The sequence below is a fragment of the Natrix helvetica genome (genome assembly GCF_964273705.1).
Source record: "Natrix helvetica genome assembly, chromosome: 7".
NCBI classification, from domain to species: domain Eukaryota; kingdom Metazoa; phylum Chordata; class Lepidosauria; order Squamata; family Natricidae; genus Natrix; species Natrix helvetica.
The window spans coordinates 52,411,457-52,433,845 of NC_138558.1; the positions used below are offsets into that span (position 1 = coordinate 52,411,457).

The following is a 22,389-nucleotide window of genomic DNA, read 5'->3' on the forward strand; positions in this document are numbered from 1 at the left end:
CAGTGTCTTAGAACTTTAAAAGAGCCAATTTTGACAAACTCAGAAAAAGCTTGGAAAGGATCCCATGGATGAAAATCTTAAAGGGGAAGCCAACTCAAGAAGCTTGGGAAATTCTGAAAAAATGATTATAAAATCATCAATCCAGCTCAATACCACTGAAAAAGAAAAACAAGAAATCCAAGAAGAAACCACCATGGTTGCACAAAAGAGCTCTTAGACAAAGAAAAAAAAAGGATAAGTTCAAAAAAAATGAACAAAGAGGGACACACAACTGAGGCAGAATACCAACAAATAGCTTGAACCTGTAAAGGTGACGTTAGGAAAGCTAAGGCTCAGAACAAAATGAGACTTTCAGCAAATATCAAAAATGGTAAAAAAAAATTCTTTCAACACATAAAAAAACAAGACAAAAGTTAAAGAAACAATTGGTCCACTAATTGGAGATGATGACAAGGAAGTAACGATCAGTAGAGAAAAAACTGTTTAACTCATTCTTTGCATAATATAACCCAACTTACCAAAAACAGAACTGTAAAAGATGGAATAGGAATGCAAATTAAAATGAGCAAAAATAAGCTAAGAGATACCTCTCAACTCTAGACAAATTCAAATCATTGGGTCCTGATGCATTACATCCCAGAGTTCTGAGAGAACTCGCAGACATGATCTCTGAACCATATGTTTTAAAGTTCTTGGAGTACCAAGGGACTGGAAAAGAGTTGATGTGGTTCCCATCTTCAGGAAAAAAAAAGGGGGGGGAGGGGAGGGGAACAAATCCAGGAAACTACAGACCAATCAGTCTGACATCAATACCTGGGAAGATCTTGAAAAGATAATCAAGCAACAAATCTGCCAACACCTAGAAGCAAACAAACATATAACTACAAGCCAACATGGTTTCACCAAGAACAGATCATTCAGAAATAATCTTATTTCATTATTTGAATAAGTGACTAAATTAGTTAAATTAAATCTGTTTTATAACCAATGGTATAAAAATGTTTCTTTGTTTGTTTATTGGATTTATATGCCGCCCTTCTCCCAAAGGACTTAGGGCGGCGTACAACATTTTAAAAAAACACATATTACAAAAGTTAAAAAGGAAATTAGATAAGAGTATCCAAAAACAAACCCAATTAATATTAAAAATATCACTACACTAAAGAAATTCTGTCATATGGATTTACAGACAGTATTCATTGACTACCCTTCTATGACTTCGATGAGTTTTGTTCATTTATACCAAGGTTGTCAAACTAAAGGCCTGCGGGCTGGATATGGCTTGTGGGGTGTTTAGATCTCGCCATAGGGCCAGCCTGGAAATAGTAAAGGACCAGCCCACGGTGGCTCTGCTAGAGAAAACATGACATTGGGGGGAGGGGGGCCTGCTTGCGCCCCATTTTTGCTGCCAGAGTACTGCAGGAGGCTGCCCAGGCCAAAAACAGGGCGTGGGGTGTCGTGCGCAGCCTACCCGCACCCTGTTTTAGCTGCCAGACTGCCACAGGAGGTTGTCCAGGCTAAAAACGGGATGGGGGGGGGGCGGCACCCCGTTTTGCCTAGCAGAGGGCTATCAAAACTAAAAACAAAACAAAAGGAGAAATGTTTCCCCTTTTGCATTTTAGCATGCAAGGAGCAGGAATGGAGAAAGGGAAAGAGGAAAGAAAAAGAAGAAAAGATGAGAAAAGTTCAAGGAAGGAAAAATAAGGAAAGAGGGAAGGAAGAAGAAATGAGAATGAAGGGGGAAGGAAAAAAGAGAAGTGAGTGGTGAAACATGAGCCAATGCCAGTATCTGAGAGACATTATGGAGTCCTAGTGGACAATCACTTAAATATGAGCCAGCAGGGTGCGGCTGCAGCCAAAAAAAACCCCAATGCAATCCTGCAATGATAACAGGGATAAAATCAAGATCATGTTAAATATTAGTACCACTTTGCAAATCATTAGTAAGACCACACTTGGAATACTGCATCCAATTTTGGCCACCACAATATAAAAAACATGTTGTGACCGTGGAAAGAGTGGAGAAAGCAACAAGGATGATTAGGGGGCTGGAGGAGGCTAAAAATATGAAGATCGGTTGCAGGAATTGGGTATGTCTGGTGAAAAGGACTAGGGGAGACATGATAGCAGTATTCCAGTATTTGAGAAGTTTCCACAAAGAGGAGGTGGTCAATTTATTTTTCAAATTCAGAAGGCAAGACAAGAAACAATGGAGGGAAACTAATCAAGGAGAGAAGCAACCTAGAAAGGAGGAGAAATTTCCTAAGTGAGTGGAATACCTTCAGTTGTGGGTGCCCCAGCCCTGGAGGCTTTCTTAGAAGGGACTGTACAGCCACTTGTTTGAAATGGTATGGGTCTCCTGCTCGGGCAGGAGTTGGATTAGATGACCTCAGCGGTGGGTTTCTACCGGTTCGCACTGGCTCGGGAGAACCGGATGGTGAAAGTTACCGATCCGGTGAGAGGACATTCGAAAGGTGGACCCAGAAGTAACTTCCGGAACGCCTGCCCCGCCCTGTCGCTCCATCGCTCCCCCCCCCGTCTCCCAAAGTTCTTTCCCTAGCGTGCGATAGCTTTCTACTGGATTCACCTCTGTCTTGCCGCCTCCGATCTCCCAGGGTTCTTTCCCCAGCATGCAATAGCTTTCTACTGGATTCCTCTCTGTCTTGCCGCCTCTGATCTCCCAGGTTTCTTTCCCCAGTGTGCGATAGCTTTCTACTGGATTCCTCTCTGTCCTGTCTTCTCCAATCTCCCTAATTTCAGCCCTTAATCCTCCAGTTGTCTATTTTTGGGAGGTTTTCCCCTTCTCTTCCCCCCCAACTTCATAGGAGTCCCCCCAAAAATTGCCACATGGCTTGGGGGTGGTGGTGTGGTCATGTGACTGAGTGTGCATGAGTTATGTTAAGTTGGCCATACCCGCCCGGTCACATGACTGCCAAGCCACGCCCACAAAATAGGCCACACCCACAGAATAGGTTCTAAAAAAATTTGAAACCCACCACTGGATGACCACACCTTCCAACTCTGTTACCCTATGTTATATCAACAGGGCAAGGCAGGTTTAAATACTTTCAGTGAATTCTCGGCTCATGTTATAGTGACCCCAGTTCAGAAATATTGCAAGTCGAAACCGCGGGGGCTTTTAAGTCTTTCCTTCCAAGGGGAACAGCGTTACAGATAAAAATATAATATTACCAATAAAACATTCCTACTGTGCTGTTCTATGTCCACAAAAAAAACCTTGGAAGCAAGAAATTTACTAAGCACCCGAAGGGATCCGAAAAGTGCTTCTGAGCCCCTTCGGAACGCACCAACCCGTGTCGTGATCGTGGCCAACCAAGCTCCACTTAGAGGCGTCTTTTTTTCCCCGCCAAAAAAAGAAAAAATCAGATTCGGGCCATTGATGAAGCAGGGGGGGTTCATGTCACACAGAGGGCTCGATCTTGGGACAGTATCACCGGCAAATGCAAACCACCCCGACCATCTTCCCTCGCTAGTTCCGCAGCCGGCCAGCCAGCACTCCACGTGCTGGGGCGGCCGAACCTCCAGCTCAACTGCGAAGATCAGAGGAGCCTGGAAAAGACGGGGAAAAGGCTGTCCGCGACGCAGCGCCCCGGCGCATCTGCCGTCCGGAGGCTCCGCGGAGCGTCGCGAGGGCTTGACGCCTGCCTCCGATTCCCAGAGCCCGAGAGGCGCGCTCGAGCCCTACCTGCCGAGCGGCGGCGCGCGTGCCGGCAGCCATGGAGGCGGCGAGGAGGAGGGCGCGCGGGGGATGGGCGATCAGCGGGCCCCGAACTCTCGCCAGCAGCAGCGGCAGAAGCATGCTCGCCGCCCACGGCCAGGGGGACGACGGGAACGGGGCGGGGGAGACCCGAGGGGCCGGGCGGGAGGCGAGGCTCCATACGAAGGGTGGGGGAGGCCATAGTGGGAAGGGCAGCGGACATCTTTTCTGCAACAACCTCGCTTTTCTCAACGCTGCTTACAAGGGTCTACGCTTGCTGACCAAATGCATGGACAAAGTAATAATCCCAGGCGGCCGGGCAGATCTCCGATCCCCGAGCAAAGCTTCCGTTTCTCTCCCTTGTGAGGGAGGGGGTCCCCAGGGTGCCCCTCCTCCCCCTCGCTTCTTGCACGGGAGTCAAGCCTGCTGGGTTTAAGATGTCGGCCCTCGTGGAATGGAGAGAGACCTGGATACCCCGAGCCTGGAGGCAAATTCTGTCCAGCGTGAATGGGGATTTATTTGGGTTTCTTCTCTAAAACCAATTCCACTCCAGAGCCAAGTTGGGGAAGTGCTTTACCAACCGGGAGACACTGAGTTTTAGTCCTATCCTAGGCGCTTAGCCAGCAGGGCAACTTTAGACAAGACCCCTTCGCTCAGCCCAGGAAGAAGCAGCAGTCAAGGGCCATGTTTTTTTTTTTTGTGTAAAACGCAGCAAGAAAACAGCAGAGCCTTCTCTGCGAAATCACCTGTCAAAAGCAGACCCGCGTACAAAAGTCCAACTAGACTCTGCTTCTTTGCATTTACATTTGTCCTTCCCTCCTCTTGTCAAGCAATAGCCTTGCTGTTATTACAAGTTTGACATCAAATCTCCCCTCAATTTCTCGGAGACAAACAGGCTCACCTGTTTCTTGGGACTCAAGTCCAGCTTTTTTGCCATGACCTTCCCTCTTCTGGCTTCTTCAGCATCCCTCTCCAGTGTGTAACTCCTAACACAGGCCTGGACTTAAAATGGCTTAGCTGATGCAGAACAAGATAGAGTCATGACCTTCTTTGACCTGGACAGGACTGACTTCTATTAATAAGAGCAAAGGCATTTCTTCACCCCTCACTAACAACCTCTCTTAAGTTTGACTTGCAACCTTTCCAGCCTGAGACTTTACCCATTTGTAGGCTGTGGTTTGGTAGGTAGCGGGTGGCACTACTCAGAGACATGGAGCTACGTACTTCCTTTTGAATGGGAAAATAAAAATTCCTTTTCATCAAAAAAGCCGAGTTTCTCTTTTCTTCTCCTGAACTCTGATTGCTTGCTTGTTGATTTGTTTAATCAAATTTAGAGATCACCCATCTCACTTTCAGAATGTCTCTTGTTCTTTCATGCATATTTTGAGCCTGTTTTATCCTGTGAGTGACAATTTCTAAAACTCGGTGCCTTGATTCTCCTTCTCTAATTCTCCTTCTATTTTGATCTTATTTTCACTTTTCTCATGTTTGGCTTCCTCTTAAAGCTGTGCCCTGTTGAACCTCATGTCCTACTCAGGTCCACACATCTTAAAAGTTGCCAAATATGGAAAACACTAGCCTGCAGCAAACAAACCAAATTAGGCTGCTCCTACATTGACAACGAAACTTTAGCTTGTCTGAGAAGTCAGACAGAAGGTAACTTCTAGTTGTCCTCTCTAATAATGAACATAATATTAAACCCTGCAACAGACACACACACAGACACAGATTTGATCTCTTATTCCAACACTGTCAAAGGGCAGCTTCAAAGCACATCCTATCATGGAGTGTTTTGTTGCTTTTTTTGGAGAGTATCTTGAGACCCAAGGAAACTCTGTAAAGAGGTTCGTCAACATAAGGGGCAAGACAGACAGTCACAATGCTTGACAATTTCTGGGATTGTTGCTCCTGACTTTATAAATGCAGAGGAAATTTTGATTGAGGGAGCAGCTACCTTCAGCACCATAGGACAAAAACAAAAAAGAAGAGAAGAAGGAAGAGGGGAAAACAAGCTGGAATCCTCCACAGGCTCAGAAAGCATTGGGTCAAAAAAAAATCTCCTCTTCCTTTGCTCCATTTAACTAATCTTCGCTCACTTTTAAATAAGATGGATGAACTGCTCCTTTTAAATAGGATTAAATCAGACTTTTCCAACTCAGCAGCCCTCTGCTTCCCAGAAACTTGGCTAAGTTAATCGATGAGTGATAACTGCTTGTAAATCCCAGGATTTCAGATTCGAAGAGCAGATAGAATTGCAGAAACAAGAAGGAAGGAAGTATCGGTTTTTATATTAACAGCTGATGGTGTAAAAATGTCACTACACTAAAGAAATTTTGTGATGCTATTCATTAATACCCTTTATCCCCCCCTCCAAGTTTTCTTCATTCATACTACAGGTAATGCCAGATTCCTATGGGGTCATGTAAGGGTCATAGCTGGTTCTACAAGCAAAAGGGGAAATACAAATCCTAGGTGTTTTGTTTGAGCTAATCTTGTCAGCTTCCAGCTCTTTGCCTACTGTGTATTTGGAGTTTCTGGCTGCTCTTTGCTTATAGACTGGCCCAGCTTTCTGAATGGATACAGAATATCCATTCCTAAAGACTAGCCTCTTCAGGTTTCTGCTTGAGGCTGTTTTCCTATAGCAGGAAGACCGTGGCTGCTTTCTGCCTCTTAAGATTTAAGAATATTTTATTATGGGGATTGGGGCCTTCCTATAGTAGCATTTAGAAGTGTTTTTCCTTCCCAATTGGTGATTTTGCTTAGAACTGCAAACCATCTGGTGTTCCTTCCAGCAATTTATTCCAGTAAGTTCCAAACAACAAATTTATAATAAATTACATATAAATTACTGAGTCTATTAATGTCTCAAAAGACCAGCTATCCCTGTTCATGTTCATATACAAAGGGATTTAATTTGGTTGGGATGCCAACCAAATCCAGCCGCACAATCTTCAGCAGATATCAAGAGTTGCCCCTTGAAGGCTTGAGAGATCTACAGCTGGAGATACTAACACATGTTGTTTTGAGAAAGATGAGCAGCAGCTTTCCTTTGATGGGTTGTCCTTAATCACAGCCAATCCAGGTCAGAGGACAATTACAAATGACTGTCTGGATTGATAGAATTACAAATGCTTTGGGAACAGGATTTAATCAACCTCTCAACCTCTCTCCAGACAGAATGTTTTATTGTCTTCTTTTTTCCTTACAGCACAGCTTTGTTTTGTGATTTGAGATGTTATAATTTGATGAGGGCAGGCCAGGTCTTCATGGACTGGAATATCTGCCAGTCTCAGTCTTGTGGCTCCTGGATTTTCTTCAATTCCTTACAACTAGTCTCCCAGTGCAATCAATGGTGACAGCACCTTTGTCATTCTCACACTTGGGGCAACAGAATGCCTTGGTGAGAATGTTGTTATCTGATTATGTGCCATCAAATTGGTGTCAACTCTTAGGGACAACTTAGATAGATCTTTTCCAGGACATTCTCCAACCTGGTTGGATTGTCTGAAACCTGGTCTTTCATATCTTCCAATGATATATCCATAGTTGCTGCTGGATGTTGTATTCTCTTTCCTTCCACCTTTCCCAGAAACTATGGTAGATTTTCATAGAAGGTCTCCTAAGTAGAATCATTTGAGCCTGGTCATTTTTTGTCTTGAGTTGGTTTGTTTGATAATCCATTTATTTGTTTTCTTGATTATCCATTGTATTCTCAGGAGTCTTCTCCAAAATGAAGTTCAAAAACATCAATGCTCTTCCTGTTCTGCTGCTTCGAAGACCACTTCCAAAGAGCATGACAGTGAAAAATATGGCTTGCACAATTCTGATACTTGCAGGTATAGACAAATTGCACCATCTGAATATGTTACTTACAAATATCTAATTTCCCAGTTCAGAATTATTCAAAGCAGTGCCTTAATTAAAGTATTTCCCTGCCTCATCCATTGAGTTTTGCAGAAGTCGGAGGCTTTTCCTTTGGACACATATAGTCCTATCTTATTCTTTCCACAACATATCATTCAGGAGAGAAATAAAAATCAATTTTGTTTTGTCACTAGTTTTATTTATGCATGTCTCATCTGGTGGATATTTGTCACTAGTTTTATTTATGCATGTCTCATCTGGTGGATATTTGTCAGTTTTAGGTGGCTTTGATAAGCACAGACAGAGAACCTAGACTTTTTTGTATTATGCTTTTTCCTTTTTGGCATTCCGTTTATCTGAGAAGTTTGAATTACATTCCAAAATGCTCAGTACAAAATAGTAAAAATGAGCTAATGATGCAAAATAAAATTGAATACAATAATAAATGAATAAATAAAAATAAAAGGAGACATAGAGGATGTGTGCCACCTGCTCATCAGCCCCATTTGTGCCACCTGCTCATCAGCCCCATTTTCCTTTCATTCTGAAGAGAAGGATGAAGGGTGGTTTTAAGTGTTCCGAACGCCTCAGGGACTGTCCGGAGGCTTCCCTGACGCCTTCGGAGCGCTTAAAACGACCCTCCGAGCAAACCGGAAGTGACTTCCGGTTTGCTCGGAGGGTGGTTTTAAGCGTTCCGAAGGCTTCAGGGAAGTCTCCGGACGGTCCCTGAAGCCTCTGGAGGGCCTCTGGGGGCGGGGACGGGGGAGGCTCTTTTCGCCCTCCCCAGGCTCCTATAAAGCCTCTGGAGCCTGGGGAGGGCGAAAAAAGCATGTAAAAATGGGGGTGTGTGCGTTGTCCGCGCATGCACACTGAGGGCAGGGTCGCGCATTGCATTATGGGTGAGGCACGCCCGCACAAGACCCCCCCTGCGCTCCCCCCACTTATGACACGCGAGCCAAAAAAGGTTCGCCATCGCTGGGCTAGGGAATGTCATCTGACACGTTTTCCAACAAAACACTAGTGCACTTCTTGTAATCTCAGCTATGAATTGAATGCATGTTAGACCAAAGTTTTTGTGATGCTTGGCTGGAAAAGCAAATACTGTAGGCCACCCAAGAGAGAGCCAAAAACTGTAATAGGAAATTAGTTTTCATCTAATTTTTTGTTGCTCCTCAAAAAAGGCAAAGTTCTTTTAAATCTTTAGCAAAGGCTTATGGTGTCTTGCCAAGAGTAAAATAGGAGTATGAATTAGTACACTTCAAAAATAATCATGTGGCAGGAGGAAAAGTTCTCCTTTAGTCCCTCACCTTTAAAGAAACAGGGATTCAGACTTGTTTAGCTTCTGAGGTACTGAACAAAGGCTAATGATATACTGAATTAGTTTTCATGAAGCAAAGGAGTCCATTTTCCAATATACAATGTTAGGGCAAAGGTAGTGTAAACTTCTCTTTTGGAAGATCTATGGATGACACCTTATAACCAGCAGGAAAAGGCTCCTAAAATTTTGAACACTGTTAAGGGAGACACAATCCTCTTCCAGAGTATGAACACAGCAGTCAATGGAAGCATTTGCCGAAGTCAATCGTTTGTAATTTCCCCCCTTTTAAGACCCAGAAACTTTACTTGATGTCAGTGGCTTTAAAATATGCAGATGATCAAAGGCTCATGGAAATGCAGAAGAGGCAAATGGCAAACAAAGAACTTAGTACATGATGTCTTCTGCTATAACATTTACTGCTTCCGTCTTCATTTTTAGAGTCGGGAAGTGAATTGTGCTGAGGGCAATGATGACCAAATTCAGCCCATGGATTGTTGCACTTGCTACACAAAGCCAGAAAGAAGGCATGTACTCTTCTTCCAGGATGAGAAACTGGAAGCCGTTTTCCCGAAAATTGGCGATTCTTTCTGTAAGCCGATGCAGTTTGACAGCTGCCACAAAAGCGATCACAGCCAGCACGGTACATCCGCCTAGAAATAAATGTTTAAAAAAAATCATTTGTGCACATGCCCTTCAGAGCAGATGACACTCATTTCTAAGCTAATCCTGGAATTGTTCTTGTTTGAGTTGTTGACTAGTCAAAGATTGCAAGAGATGCCAAAGCTACAGAAAACAAGATGCTGATGAAAAATGAAGGAGGACCCCCACCATCCCATAAGCAGAGTTGAGCTTTCCATTTTTCCCTTGGATTTTGGAAAAATTAAACGATCTTTTTTGAGCGGGGGGGGGGGGTCAATGATCATAAATGCCTGAGGCCAGTGGTTCATTTTGCTTTTAATACCCTCCCCCCCAAAGGCTTACAAATATCTCCTGTAGCACAAACGTTTCCTTCCAAAAAGGCGTGAAACTCACAGATTTTATCTCACTGGAGAAGTACAAACCAACCAGTTGCACCTTAGTTATAGATATTGAGCTGTAAGTTGTTTCTGTTTTCCTTACAGATAGTCCTTAATGTACAATTAACCGTGTTTTCTCCAAAAATAAGACCCAGTCATATAAGGCCTTAGGCATTAGGGCTTATTCGGGGGAGGGGTGTCTTTTTTTTTCATGTAGAGGCGGCAAGCATGGGGGCTGATGGGAGTGGGAGCACCACTACTGCCGATCCCGCCCTTTCTGTCCCACTGTCTGCCTGTCTGTGGCCACAGGCTTTCGGCATGCCCTGGCCTCTGCCCACCTTGCCTGCTGGCTCTGCTGTTGCTGGGGTGCTTCTTGGCTGCTGGACATTGAGCAGCTGCCTGTGCTGCTGATGGCCTTGCGGTGCTCTTCACCCTCCTGGAAACAATGTTCTCGGCCGCCCTGCTGGGCTGCTTCTACCTGGCATGAGACAAGTCAGCCCAGATCTACAGTATGACCTCCAGAGTGCCCCTCTGCCACAGGTGGAGCTGTGCTTCCTGCGCTGCCTTGCACAGCCGGCCTGAGAGCTGCAGCACCCACTAGGGTCAGGGCTCAAAGAGCGCCAGACTCAGCCTGTAGCCCAGCTCCTGCAGCACCAAGTAGACTTGCAGGTTGGCACTCAGCAACCTGAAGGCAGTGGCTAGCGAGGTGGCGTGGCTTCACCGGTGGCTGCTGGTGAAGGAGACCTAGCAGGCTGGCGGTGGCGGGGCACTCCAGAGGTCATAGATCTGGTCCAACTCACCCCACACCAGGCAGGAGCAGCTTAGCAGGGCAACCAAGAGCAGTGCTGCCAGGAAGATGAAGAGTTCCTGCGAGGCCAGCAGCACAGGCAGTCGCTTGTACCAGTTGCTGCAAGGAAGTGGCAAGTGCATTGAAAGCGAAAAGCAGGACTCCATTGTGGAAGGTGGCAAAAGGTAAAGAAGAGTCACCCTCCCTTCGGGAAAGAGCCTGGAGGTGTTTCAATAGCAGGTCAAGCTTATTCAGATGGCATGTTTTGTAAGGGTGATAAAATAGATCCTGCAATCTCTCGCCACCACCGTACAAACCTCAGAATGGGCAATAGCAGCTGCACCTTCTCCCACCCAAAACATAGTGGGATGTGATCTGAATTAGACCCAGCTTGACCTGCTATTGAAATGCCTCCTGGATCTTTCCTGAAGGGATGGTGGCTTTCCTCTACATTTTGCCGCCTTCAGCAATGCAAGGTGCAATGGGCAAGTCCCACTTTTCATTTTCAATGTGCTCGCCCACTCTATGTGCAGCAGCTGCTGCAAGCACCTTTTGGGAAAGAGTTGGGAAGCATTTGAATACTGGTAGCAGGTCCAGCCGGATCTTTATTCAGATCATATCCTGACGTGTTTTGGAAGGGAGGATGCACAGCGGTTACTGTATTGTCCAGGAAATGATCTGAATAACACCCAACTTACCTGCTACCATATTGAAACACTTCCTGAAAAAGGGGGAACAAATGGGAAAGGCACCCGGACTCGGGGTGCTTTCTTTTGAGTTAGTTGTTGCTGCTGACTTGGAAGGGGTGGCTTTTACATTTGCACACCATGTCTCCTGGGAGGTCTTGTGGAGAGGTGGGCGAGCCCCTCGTCCTTAGCTGTGTGGCTTCTCTCCCTCTCTTTCTTTTCTGCTTCAGCCCAGCCTAGCCCTTCATCTCCCTCTGAGGAGAGAGGCCAGGTTCAAAGGGAATGGAAGGGTCAGGATCAATATGCAAGAAACAGACCCTTCCTTCCATGCTGGGTTCCCTCAAGCAAGCCGGGAGCAGCAGCCTAGAGGCAACCCTCTAGTGACTGCTCTCCCTTTCCATCCTTCTCCTTCCCCTTGCTTCTGAGGAAAAGGTTGAAAAGCACCATCATTCCCAGCCGCCATCCCATCTGTCTTTGCAGAGTGTGTGGTGGAGCTGGAGGACCAGGTTGGATAATGGGGGCTGAGTGCATGGGAGCCGTAGTGTGCCACCTCCCCTGCCCCACCGCCTGCCTCACCTCACCTCACTGTGGCAGCACCAACAACAAGCGGAGGGAAAGGCACATGGGAGTCAGGGAGCAATGCGATACAGCCCTCCGGACACACTGTGTGGCCCACCTCCCCCATTGCAGCTGTGGGCAAAGATGGACACAGTTGGTGGGTGGCCATGCAGCGTGTCCGGAGGCCAGATTATGTGCCTTCACCTGCGCCTCTGCCACCACTGTGAGGCGAGGCAAGTGGTGGAGTGAGGATGACACCATGCTGTGGCCCCTCCCCTGTACTCTCAGCCCACACAATCCAACCTTGTCCTCCAGCTCCACCACACACTCTGCAAGCAAATACAGTGGGACAGATCGTGTGCCCCACCCACCCACCCCTCTGCCTGCTGCTTGGAGGGACTGCACTGTGCAGGCTGCAGCAGCTTCTGGACACCATCGGCCCCCACATGTGCTCTCGCCACTTCCTTGACGTGATGGTAGCTATGCCCACCCCTCGTTGATGAGGCTCTGAACTATGGATTATTTTTTTGGGGGGGGGAGGTAGGGCTTATATTTCAAGCAGCATGAAAAATCATGCTAGGGTTATTTTGAGGGTAGGTCTTATTTTTGGGGAAGCACGGCATGTACAATTGTAATCAAAACTCCAATTGCTAAGCAATGCAGTGATTAAAAAAGTCATACCTGATTTTAAGACTTTTTTCCATGGTTGCTAAGGAAGTCGTTATGGCTGTTACCCAAATACAGCTGCCCTCATTGACTTGTCAAAGTCCCTTGAGAGGGCAATTGTGATCCCGGGACATTGCAACCACCGTAAATACATGCCAGTTGCAAGTGCTCACATGACTTTGGGGAAGCTCTGATGGTCATAAATGTGAGGACCAGCAGTATGTTTTGCTTCTACTTGCCTATTCATCCCTTACCTAAACGAAAGCCAATTTAAGCTCATTGAATTATATAGAAATTTCAGCTGAAAAAAACAAACCAGTTCCCTATCACGTTAAAAAAAAGCTGAATGGAGCTGGGCTTTTTGACTGCACTAAAGTATTATGCTAAGCTTGGCTGATCCTCCCAAAGCCGCATGGAGCTGGGGCTGGTTAAGGCTTCCCAGGTTTTAGGTTTCATTTAAAATTAAAATATATAATTGAAAAATATTTGGAAAATTAAAGAAACTTTAATAAAATATTGTGGCTTTAGTTAATTTTTTTCAAAGTGGTCAAGAAAAGAACAGGAACAGAGATAACCATGAAACTATCAGAAGTTCAGCATGACTCAAGACTCTCTTTTATCTTTTTACGTAACTCCTAGACCATTGATTAGCGGACTCCGTGATTTCAAAGGGCAAATGTAATCAAATTATATTCCATTTATCACTTATTAGCATGAAATATTTTAATACGTTATAACTGTTGAAGTTTGAAGTTCACCACCTCAAATTACACTCTAGAAACTGATGTTATTTTGTGAATTGCATCGTGTGGGTTTTACTGAGGATCCAGTGTCACCACATCAAATACTTTGTGATTATTTTTCAGCAGTTTATAGTTTACATTTTTGCATCACCAAACCTCCCAGCCATTTACAACGAAAGCCCTAAAATCTGCAAAAGCATGTTTGCACTTTAAAATGTACACTTAAATTCATGGCTAGCACAGCTTGCAAATATATGGCTCACAGTGAGAGAAGCTTCTAGTGGACCTGCCTTTGTTCACCAAAGGTATTCATTATTCAAGTCCTCAAACCAAACCCCAGCGTTATTTTTATAAGGAAAATTACAACAACAAAATTTAAAATATTTTTTGCAATGTTTCTAATGTCCAGATATACAAGGGTGAGATGGGGGTGGGGGGGGGAATGAGTGGCTGGAATTCACCCTCAAATAATGAGATCTGCATGGTTAGGAGAGGTAATTGCAGGATGTGATGAGAAAATGTCAAGATGGCAGCACAGCAGTGTGATTGATGTACGTATAAAAAAGTCGTGTTCCAATTACAGTGTTGTGGCTGCCTTTTTTGGACCACACCTTGTGGACAGCCCTGAGGGCCAGAATTTGTGAACTGTAGAAGGAGATCTCAGAGACCCTAACATTACACCTTCCCCCAATTTCAGGATAGTTGCTGTGAAGGAAGAAAAGTTCATTATACCTGCCACCAAGTTCCACAAAGCTACTCCTGCAGGTCCTTGAATGGCCCGAAAAGGGACTTTTAGGAGGTTCAAGAAGCAGAATCCGCAGCTGACCAGAGCAAAGGAAAACGCCACCGACAAGGAGAGGATAATTGCCACATGAAGCATCGGGTTCACCTTTTTCACCAGGTGTGGAAACACTGACAAGGGAAGAAAAAGCAAACTGCAGAAAGATTTGAGGAGGTAAAACAGATCCCACAAATAAACAATGTCACAGAAAATGGGGCAGAGATTGTTGGACTTTCCATTGGGATTCAGGGCAGATTTGTATCACTTTTGTCTGAAGTCATGCGCCTACCAATACATGTTTGGTATCAGGGAACATAGAACATAAAATAACAGTTATAAATAATCACTTTATAAGGCCTTAGTAAGGCCACACTTGGAATGCTGCATCCAGTTTTGGTCGCCACAATGTAGAAAAGATGTGGAGACTCTAGAAAGAGTGCAGAGAAGAGCAACAAAGATGATTAGGGGACTGGAGACTAAAACATATGAAGATCGGTTGCAGGAACTGGGTATGTCTAGTTTAATAGAAAGAAGGACTAGGGGAGACATGATAGCAGTGTTCCAATATCTCAGGGGTTGCCACAAAGAAGAGGCAGTCAAACTATTCTCCAAGGCACCTGAGGGTAGAACAAGAAGCAATGGGTGGAAACTAATCAAGGAGATAAGCAACTTAGAACTGAGGAGAAATTTCCTGACAGTTAGAACAATTAATCAGTGGAACAGAAGTTGCCTCCAGAAGTTGTGAATGCCCCAACACTGGATGTCTTTAAGAAGATGTTGGATAGCCATTTGTCTGAAGTGGTATAGGGTTTCCTGCCTAGGCAGGGAGTTCGATTAGAAGACCTCCAAGGTCCCTTCCAACTCTGCTATTGTATTGTATTATACTGTTGGAAGGGACCTTAAGTCTTCTACTCTTTGTTCAAACAGGAGATCCTATACCATGCTGGACAAATGGTTGTCCGGTCTCTTCTTGAAAACCTCCAGTGATGTAGCGCCCACAACTTCTGCAGGCAAGTCATTCCATTGATTAATTGTTCTCTCGGTAAATTTCTCCTTAGTTCCAAGTTGATCTCTCTTTGATAAGCTTCTATCCTTTACTTGCCCTCAGATGCTTTGGAGAATAGGTTGTCCACCTCTTGTGACAGTGTCTCAAAAATTGGAAGACTGCTATCATGTCATCCTTAGCATTTTCTTCGTTAGACTAGACACACCCAGTTCCTGCAACCATTCACCATATGATTCATCCTACAGCCCCCTAATCAGGGCCGGATTTTCCTATAGGCTAACTAGGCTTCAGCCTAGGGCCTCAAGATCAAGAGGGGCCTTTTATTTTTATTTATTATCCGTGCCACATTTTTTATAAAGGTTAGTACCAATTACAACATGTTTCATTTAATATATTGATATATATCACAGTAATGATGTATTTTATTATCTCTCATGTAATTTACAAACTTAAAAATGGGAGGTGGAAGGGCCCCATAAGTGGAATAACCTAGGGCCTCTTTTCATCTAAATCTGGCCCTGCCCCTAATCATCTTTGTTGCTCTTCTCTGCACTCTTTTTAGAGTTTCCGCATCTTTTTGTATTGTGGTGACCAAAACTTTTTTTTATCGGGATGATGCAGTACTCCAAATGTGGTCTCACGAGTACAGCATAAAGCTAACACTGTACATGATCTTGAAATTATCCCTATGTTGATGCACCCCAGGACTGCATCAGCTTTTGTGGCAGCTGCAGCGGGCAACCTAACTCTAAATCTAATTACGCAAAAGATGTTGCGACATTTTGGGCTTAGTCATAACAGAGAGGACTACCTTTCCCACCAACAATTCTAGTTGCATTAAGGATACTTGCAACCATACATTTAGCAACTTTTCAAAATTACAACAGCACTGACTGGAAAAAAAAAAGATTTCCACTTGTAACCATTGCAGCATCCCCACGATCATGTGATCAAACTTTGGGTGTTTGGCAATGGGCATGTACTTACAATGTTTGCAACCTGAGGTCAAGTAATGAGTCTTTGCACTTTCCCAGCTGGTTTCCAACAAGCAAAGTCAATGGGGGCAGCTGGATCTGCTTAATGTCCACATTTTACTTAACAATTGCAATGATTCACTTAATAACCACGGCAAAAAAAAGATCTTAAAACTAGACATGACTCACTTAACAACTGCTTTGTCTTTCCAAACAATTGAAATTCTGGTCCCAATTATCACCATGTCAAGGACTACCTGTGTTCTGTTCTTTGGTGGCAATAATAATTTTAAGGACAGTTAACAAAGACATAGACAATAGCAGACATGTTTTCTGTGTCTCTTGGTTGCCCTCTAGTGGTCCCTTTGCTTAGTCAACACAGCAAGTGAATTAGCCATCTTCTCTGTAATAAGATACATCATTTTCCACCTTATTAGTTCCCAGGGCTGCCACTTTGACCAAATTATATTGATAAATAAAAATCCTTTTTCAATCCAAACTTCAGAAGAAGAGAATACAGAATAACAGAGTTGGAAAGGACTGTTGAGATCTTCTAGTCCAACTCCCAGTCCAAGCAGAACTTTCGGTAAACAAAATTTTAGGGCAAACAATGACCTGAATAATCACTAATAATCAAAGAACCTCACTTGAATATGTTTATTTGCAAATGCAGGAAAAATGGAAACAAAAGAGGTACTTACTTCTGAATCTGGAAGGGCGACCTCCAAGTCCACACTGTCGCATTTTGTGGCCGCCAAAGAGCCCATAGTAAATTTTCCCCATGAATTTGACTAGCTCGGGGTCTGTGGCATTGACCAGCTCAGCGCCAGTTTTGCAAAGGATTTTCCCCATCATCCATTTCTGGCTGCCCATGGCCACGAGGATCAGGATGAAAGAGGCAAAGCTCAACACAGCACCGAGGGCAAATAAAGCCTTTTGAAAGCAGCTGGACATTCCTAACAGTTTTGGGAATCATATGGTGAGGCCTACCCACAAGGTCTCTTTCCAATCCATGGGTTAAAGCATACTCTTTCCTTTTTCTTTGAAGCACCTCCGAAAGATTATTTTCATCTGCAATAATCCAGAGACAGCCAACAGAAGCCTCGTAATTATGCAGGAAGAGGATGCTTGTTGTTAAGAGGACAATCCAGGATCTGTTACATGACTAATGTTTCATTGAAAGGTTCAAATTTCTCCCTGGTTTTAAATATTGAAGTGACACCCATGTCTGACCTGGAAAGTGCTTTAGCTTCACAGTCTGCTTGTAAGTCTTATCTGGCCAAAGATAGATGGATTTATTAGATTTTGGGACATCAAATTGCTGTCGTCTAGAATTTCTGTTTCTTAAATGTCATCCTGACCATCTTGCTCAGATGATACTCTGCCTTCCAAGACTAAATAATATTTCCAGATGAATAGCCACACCACTAGCACAATTTTCAGGCCATGAAAAAAAAGATACATATTGATTGCAGCATGGAGGAACACATACTTTTCTTTAAAAAAAAACATTTTTATTTAATTTTGAACAAAGACAAACAAACATAAAAATAAAAAAGTCATCTTCCATTACAAATTGTAGAAAGTGTGTCAGTTGGTTACAGTATTTCCATGCATCTCTTCCATAGTCATCACCTGTTTTTCATATCATATTTTAAATTCACATATATTCGTGTATATCACGATTATTATATTGCAACCTTAATTTGAATATAATTGTTTTTACATCCTTTTATATATAGTCTTCAAAATCTGGAATAGGATTATACGATAACATTCTATTAAATCATCCTGAAATCGTCCAATCGCAATACATCTTTATAACATATTCTAGATAAAGCTTTTAAACCTCCTCTCATAATCTCCATATATTGTTTATATAAAATTTCATATTATCAAACTAATATATCTATATGTATTGCTATCATTATTAATCATTATTTAACTATAGCTATTGTCACTTCATTTTATACATACTTCATTTTATACATACTACTATTAGTAGTTTACTATTAATAGTAAACTAAATTTAGCTTAGTTTTTATTATGCATTTTCATTGCATCAACCTGTATCTTTCCAGTAATAGTGCAGTATTACATCTCTTGCCATTTGTAGCATTAATATTCTAGTCACTTTCTTAATAAATCTTGTATGAACTTCTCTTCGCAACATGTTGTTCCTTTCATAGCTCATAAAAGCTCGAAACCCAGCATCTGCTCTTTCCATCAGCTTATCTTTGGTTATCACTGGTGCTTCTGTCAAGATTTCTCTCCTATCTCTGTCAATTTTTCTCTCTCTTCTTCTTCTGTGCTTTGAAGTCGAATAGAATGTTATCATATAATCCTATTCTAGATTTTGAAGATTATGTATAAAAGGATGTAAAAACAATTATAGTCAAATTAAGGTTGAGATATAATAATCGTGATGTACGGGAATATATGTGAATTTAAAATATGCGATTTGATATGAAAAGCAGGTGATGACTATGGAAGAGATGCATGGAAATGCTATAACCAACTGACACACTTTCTGCAATTTGTAATGGAAGATGTTTTTTTTTTAATTTTTATGTTTGTTTTTCTTTGTTCAAAAATAAATAAAAATTGTTTTAAAAAAAAGATCTAGTGGAGGAACAAAAGGGAAAGGTACCGCTGCAGAATTTAACCTTGACTACAGGAAAAGTTACTTTGAAGCCGTAGGAACCTTTAAGGAATATCTGTTTTTGTAACAGTGTTTTGGATTTGACTTAGTATAGTGGTGGAAAGGAAAAAATAAAATACTTACTGTGGATTGGACTGGACTAAAGTTGGATTTGGACTTTAGAAGTTGGTAATAAAAGGGAAAAAATTACATAGACTTTTAAGTTTTAATTAAATGTTACATGACAGAAATTTTTAATTTTTTTTATTAAATTAGTTAAACAGGCATTATGGAACTTTGGATGTATGATGAACTACTTGGTATGTTAAAAAATGCACGTGAAACGTTAAATGGTAAGAAAAAACTAAAAACTCAGAGGAGCACTCAGATCAGGAAAGAGGAGAAAAGGGGATAAAAGAGGGTTCAAAGGAAGAACAAGAAGATATTATAGAAGAAAGAGAGATTGAAAAAGAAAAATATTTAGATTATTTCACTGGGACTCACAGTGGCACACAAAAAGCAGACAAGGGGGAATGTTCCCCCAAAAAGAAAACATTTAACAGTAAAGAAGGGAATAGTGGGGAAAGATTGGGAGGAAACCTGGGGAAATTTACCAGAACAATAAAATTAAATGGGAGAAAAAGGACTTGGAAGAAAAAAGATAGTAATTATAAAAATAAGAAAAAGAAAAAGCAGCAGCTAGATGAATGGGTGGAAAAAAGAGAACCTAAAACAAGTGGAATTTTTGAGAGACCAAGAGAAAATGGTTAGAAAAGGAGGAAGGGAAAGAAAGGATTTATTAGTAGAATAAAATGAAATGTGTTAACGTTAATAGTATGTAGTTAATTAAGATCTGAGGAAACTATATTAACATTATTAATTGTGGATAACTAAATAAGTGAAATGCTTACCGTATTTCCCCGAAAATATGACCTGTCCTGAAACTAAAGCCTTGTCACATTTTCTGTGTGGGCAAAAATATAAGCCCACCCCTGAAAATAAACCCCCTGGACACCCCCCCTCCAGCCAGGCAGAGCACCGCTCACCGACATAGCGGTATCCTGAAGTCGCAGGAGCTGGGGGGTGGGGGTGGAGAAAGGCACTCATATTGCTTGGCGCCTTCGGGATACTGCTAGATTGGGGAGTGGCATTCTGCCTGGCCGGAGCGGGGAGTTGCTGGGCGGCTGCTCCCTTGCGAACTGGCTTCTGAAGAGGCGGGCACATGCACTGACTTAGGGGGTATCCCTAATGTGCCAAGCCGCTGGAGCTGGGGAGTGGGCAGAGCGCCACATGGCTTGGCGCCTTAGAGATACCCCCTAGGTCAGTGCATGGAGCTCTGCCCGGCTGGAGAAGGGGGTTGCACGAGCGCCTGTTCCGCCTCCCCATCAGGCATGCCTCCTAGCCTCAACATGTCCAGGCCCAGCGGCTGCTGCAGGGAGATTCTCTGTCTTACAGAGAGTTCCAGCAGCCAGCCCACAACCATAGAGTGTACTCCTAGAGAGGCCGCTGCTGGAAGACTTGGCAGCCAAGTTTTGGAGTTTGGAACCGGAGAAGATGTTATGCTCGGAGCGCGGCAGCTGCGGCTGCTGCAGGGAGAGCTGGGCATGGACATGTTGAGGCTAGGAGGCATGCCTGCTGGGGGCAGAACAGGCACTCGCGGAACCCCCTTCTCCAGCCGGGCAGAGCTCCATGCACTGACCTAGGGGGTATCCCTAATGTGCCAAGCCGCGGGAGCTGGGGAGCGGGCAGAGCGCCACGTGGCTTGGTGCCTTAGGGATACCCCCTAGGTCAGTGAATGCCGCTCTGCCCGGCTGGAGAGGGGGTTTGCCGGGTGGTTGCTCGTGAACGTGGTCACCTCATGGTTCGTCCCTGAGGCTGTGCCTGGCTCTTTGGGAGCCAGTTCGCAAGGGAGCAGCCGCCCGGCAACCCCAAAACAATAAGCCCTCCCCTATAATAAGCCCAAGGCCATATTTTGTAAGTAAAAAGAAAATAAGACCCTGTCGTATTTTCGGGGAAATACAGTATTATATAAAAATTGGATTTGAGGATATATGCTACCTATAGTAAAATAGAGTAACAGATGGAAATGAAATGATAAATTTGGTTAACTTTGAAGGGGCAAATAATGATATTGTTTATGTATTAAGAAGAAATTAAGCTTAAGATGGAAAATATGGAAAGAAAATAATATGGCTGAAATCGGAAATGGAAATATGATGTGAAATGAATTATGCATATGAAAGGATGTTAAAGGGGAAAACCTGGGCAGCGCTTTGTTTATAAAAGAATTTAAAATTTACAACAAAAAATTAAAAAAACTTTGTTTTTTTTTTAAAAAAAGAAAATTTCTCCTTATTTCCATCCATTATTCCTTGTCTGGCCTTCAGGTGCTTTGGAAAATAGCTTGATCCTCCCCCCCCCCCCCTGTGCAGCCCCTCAAATACTGGAACACTGCTATCATGTCTCCCCTGGTCCTTCTCTTCACTAGACTAGCCATGCCCAGTTCCTGCAATGGTTCATCATATGTTTTAGCCTCCAGTCCCTTAAGTCCCCTGACATTTGACCCCTTTGGCAACATTTCTTTAGAATCATAGGACTTTCTAGTCTAACGCCCCATTCCACAGTGGCATGAACACGAATTGCAACCTTCCCTGCCAACATCCTACAATCAGGAAGCTGGTAGGAAGTCATGGATGTAAGAGGTCTTTGCTTAACAACCCACATGGTTCTTACTTACTGACAGCAACGGGGAGTGTAGGAACTTCCATCGCTTAAGCAGCGCATTAATATGGCTTTTTTTTTTTTTTTGCTTTACAGCCATGTCACTTAACAACAGTTTCCCTTACAAATTAGCATTGTTAAGTGAGGACTACTTGCATTAACCAAACATTAATCTTCTGTGATGATAGGAAGCCTAAACACGCCCAATAGCAAATAAAAAAAGAAGTATGCTAGCACGTTGGGACACTACTTGAGAGAAAGGCAGAAGTCCTTATATCATCCTGGACAAATGGCTACAGATAGAAACTAATCAAAGACCAAACCTAGAACTAAGGAGAAATTTCCTAACAGTGAGAACAATTAACCAATGGAATGGCTTGTCTCCAGAGGTTGTGAGTTCTCCATCACTGGAGGTTTTCAAGAAGCGACTGGAGAGTCATTTGTCCAAAATGGTACAGAGTCTCCTGGCTGAGCAGGGAGTTGGACTAGAAGAAGATTCCTTTCAACTTTGTTAATTCTGTATTTTCTTTAAAACCTCCAGCGCTGAAGCACCCACAACTCTGGAAATGCAAGCTATTCCATTTAATTGTTTTCACTGTTTAATTGCTCTCATTCGTTCTAGACTGGATCTCTCTTTAATTACCTTCCATCCATTGCTTCTTGTCCTACCCTCAGATGCAAGCTCTTGCCAGGATTAACCCCGTACCTTTGGAGGATTTGTGCACAGCTTCCTGCCAGTTTCTCTGGAGCAATTGGTTGGGGGATTCTGCCTTAAAGTTGCCGAGATTGACAAGCACAGCTCTGGACAATCTACCCCCCACCCCCCGCCCCCGTGTACCGAAGAGAAAAGCCAGGATCGCCTAGCAGGGGCCGTGCCTCTTTTTCCGCCACTTAACCCACCTAGTGGGGG

General features: G+C 43.5%; 2 protein-coding genes and 1 long non-coding RNA gene across 7 annotated transcripts in view; 1 reads left to right on the top strand and 2 right to left on the bottom strand.

Annotated features, from left to right (window-relative positions):
- LAP3 (leucine aminopeptidase 3) overlaps positions 1–4,670 on the bottom strand; it is a 34,675-nt gene extending 30,005 nt beyond the window's left edge. Inside the window, exon 1 of one of the 2 annotated variants that reach the window (XM_081959534.1) lies at positions 4,620–4,670. In XM_081959534.1, the coding sequence (XP_081815660.1) occupies positions 4,620–4,655 (36 nt within the window). In that variant the 5' untranslated portion in view covers positions 4,656–4,670. Of the gene's footprint in view, positions 1–3,706; positions 3,842–4,619 lie in introns of those variants that run through there. The other variant, XM_081959532.1, reaches the window with a different exon arrangement.
- A 1,858-nt stretch (positions 4,671–6,528) lies between these two features.
- On the top strand, positions 6,529–14,187 carry LOC309395319. The gene is made up of 3 exons (XR_014175878.1): positions 6,529–7,554; positions 9,339–9,540; positions 14,054–14,187. It is a non-coding gene; the product is annotated as an uncharacterized lncRNA (long non-coding RNA).
- Positions 8,409–22,373, bottom strand: CLRN2 (clarin 2). Of its 4 annotated transcripts, none has more exons than XM_081959436.1 (4): positions 22,186–22,373; positions 16,819–17,073; positions 14,089–14,268; positions 8,409–9,550 (listed from the first exon to the last, which is right to left on the bottom strand). In XM_081959436.1, exons 2-4 carry the CDS (start codon positions 17,069–17,071, stop codon positions 9,285–9,287), a joined length of 699 nt encoding a protein of 232 aa, XP_081815562.1. In that variant the 5' UTR covers positions 17,072–17,073; positions 22,186–22,373; the 3' UTR covers positions 8,409–9,284. The 4 variants fall into 4 exon arrangements, with proteins under 4 accessions (XP_081815562.1, XP_081815560.1, XP_081815563.1 ...); XM_081959434.1 differs by having other exon boundaries at positions 16,819–17,188; XM_081959437.1 differs by having other exon boundaries at positions 16,819–16,982; positions 22,186–22,371.
- Positions 22,374–22,389: the final 16 nt, after the last annotated feature.

What these genes read in the sequence shown, in the direction of transcription:
- CLRN2 (XM_081959436.1), bottom strand. Translation starts at nt 17,071, where the DNA reads ATGTCCAGCTGCTTTCAAAAGGCTTTATTTGCCCTCGGTGCTGTGTTG. An exon ending in TCGCCCTTCCAGATTCAGAA is followed by an intron (nt 14,269 to 16,818) that starts GTAAGTACCTCT and finishes TTCCCTTGTCAG; the next exon opens with TGTTTCCACACCTGGTGAAA. An exon ending in TTTGTGGAACTTGGTGGCAG is followed by an intron (nt 9,551 to 14,088) that starts GTATAATGAACT and finishes ATTTATTTCTAG; the next exon opens with GCGGATGTACCGTGCTGGCT.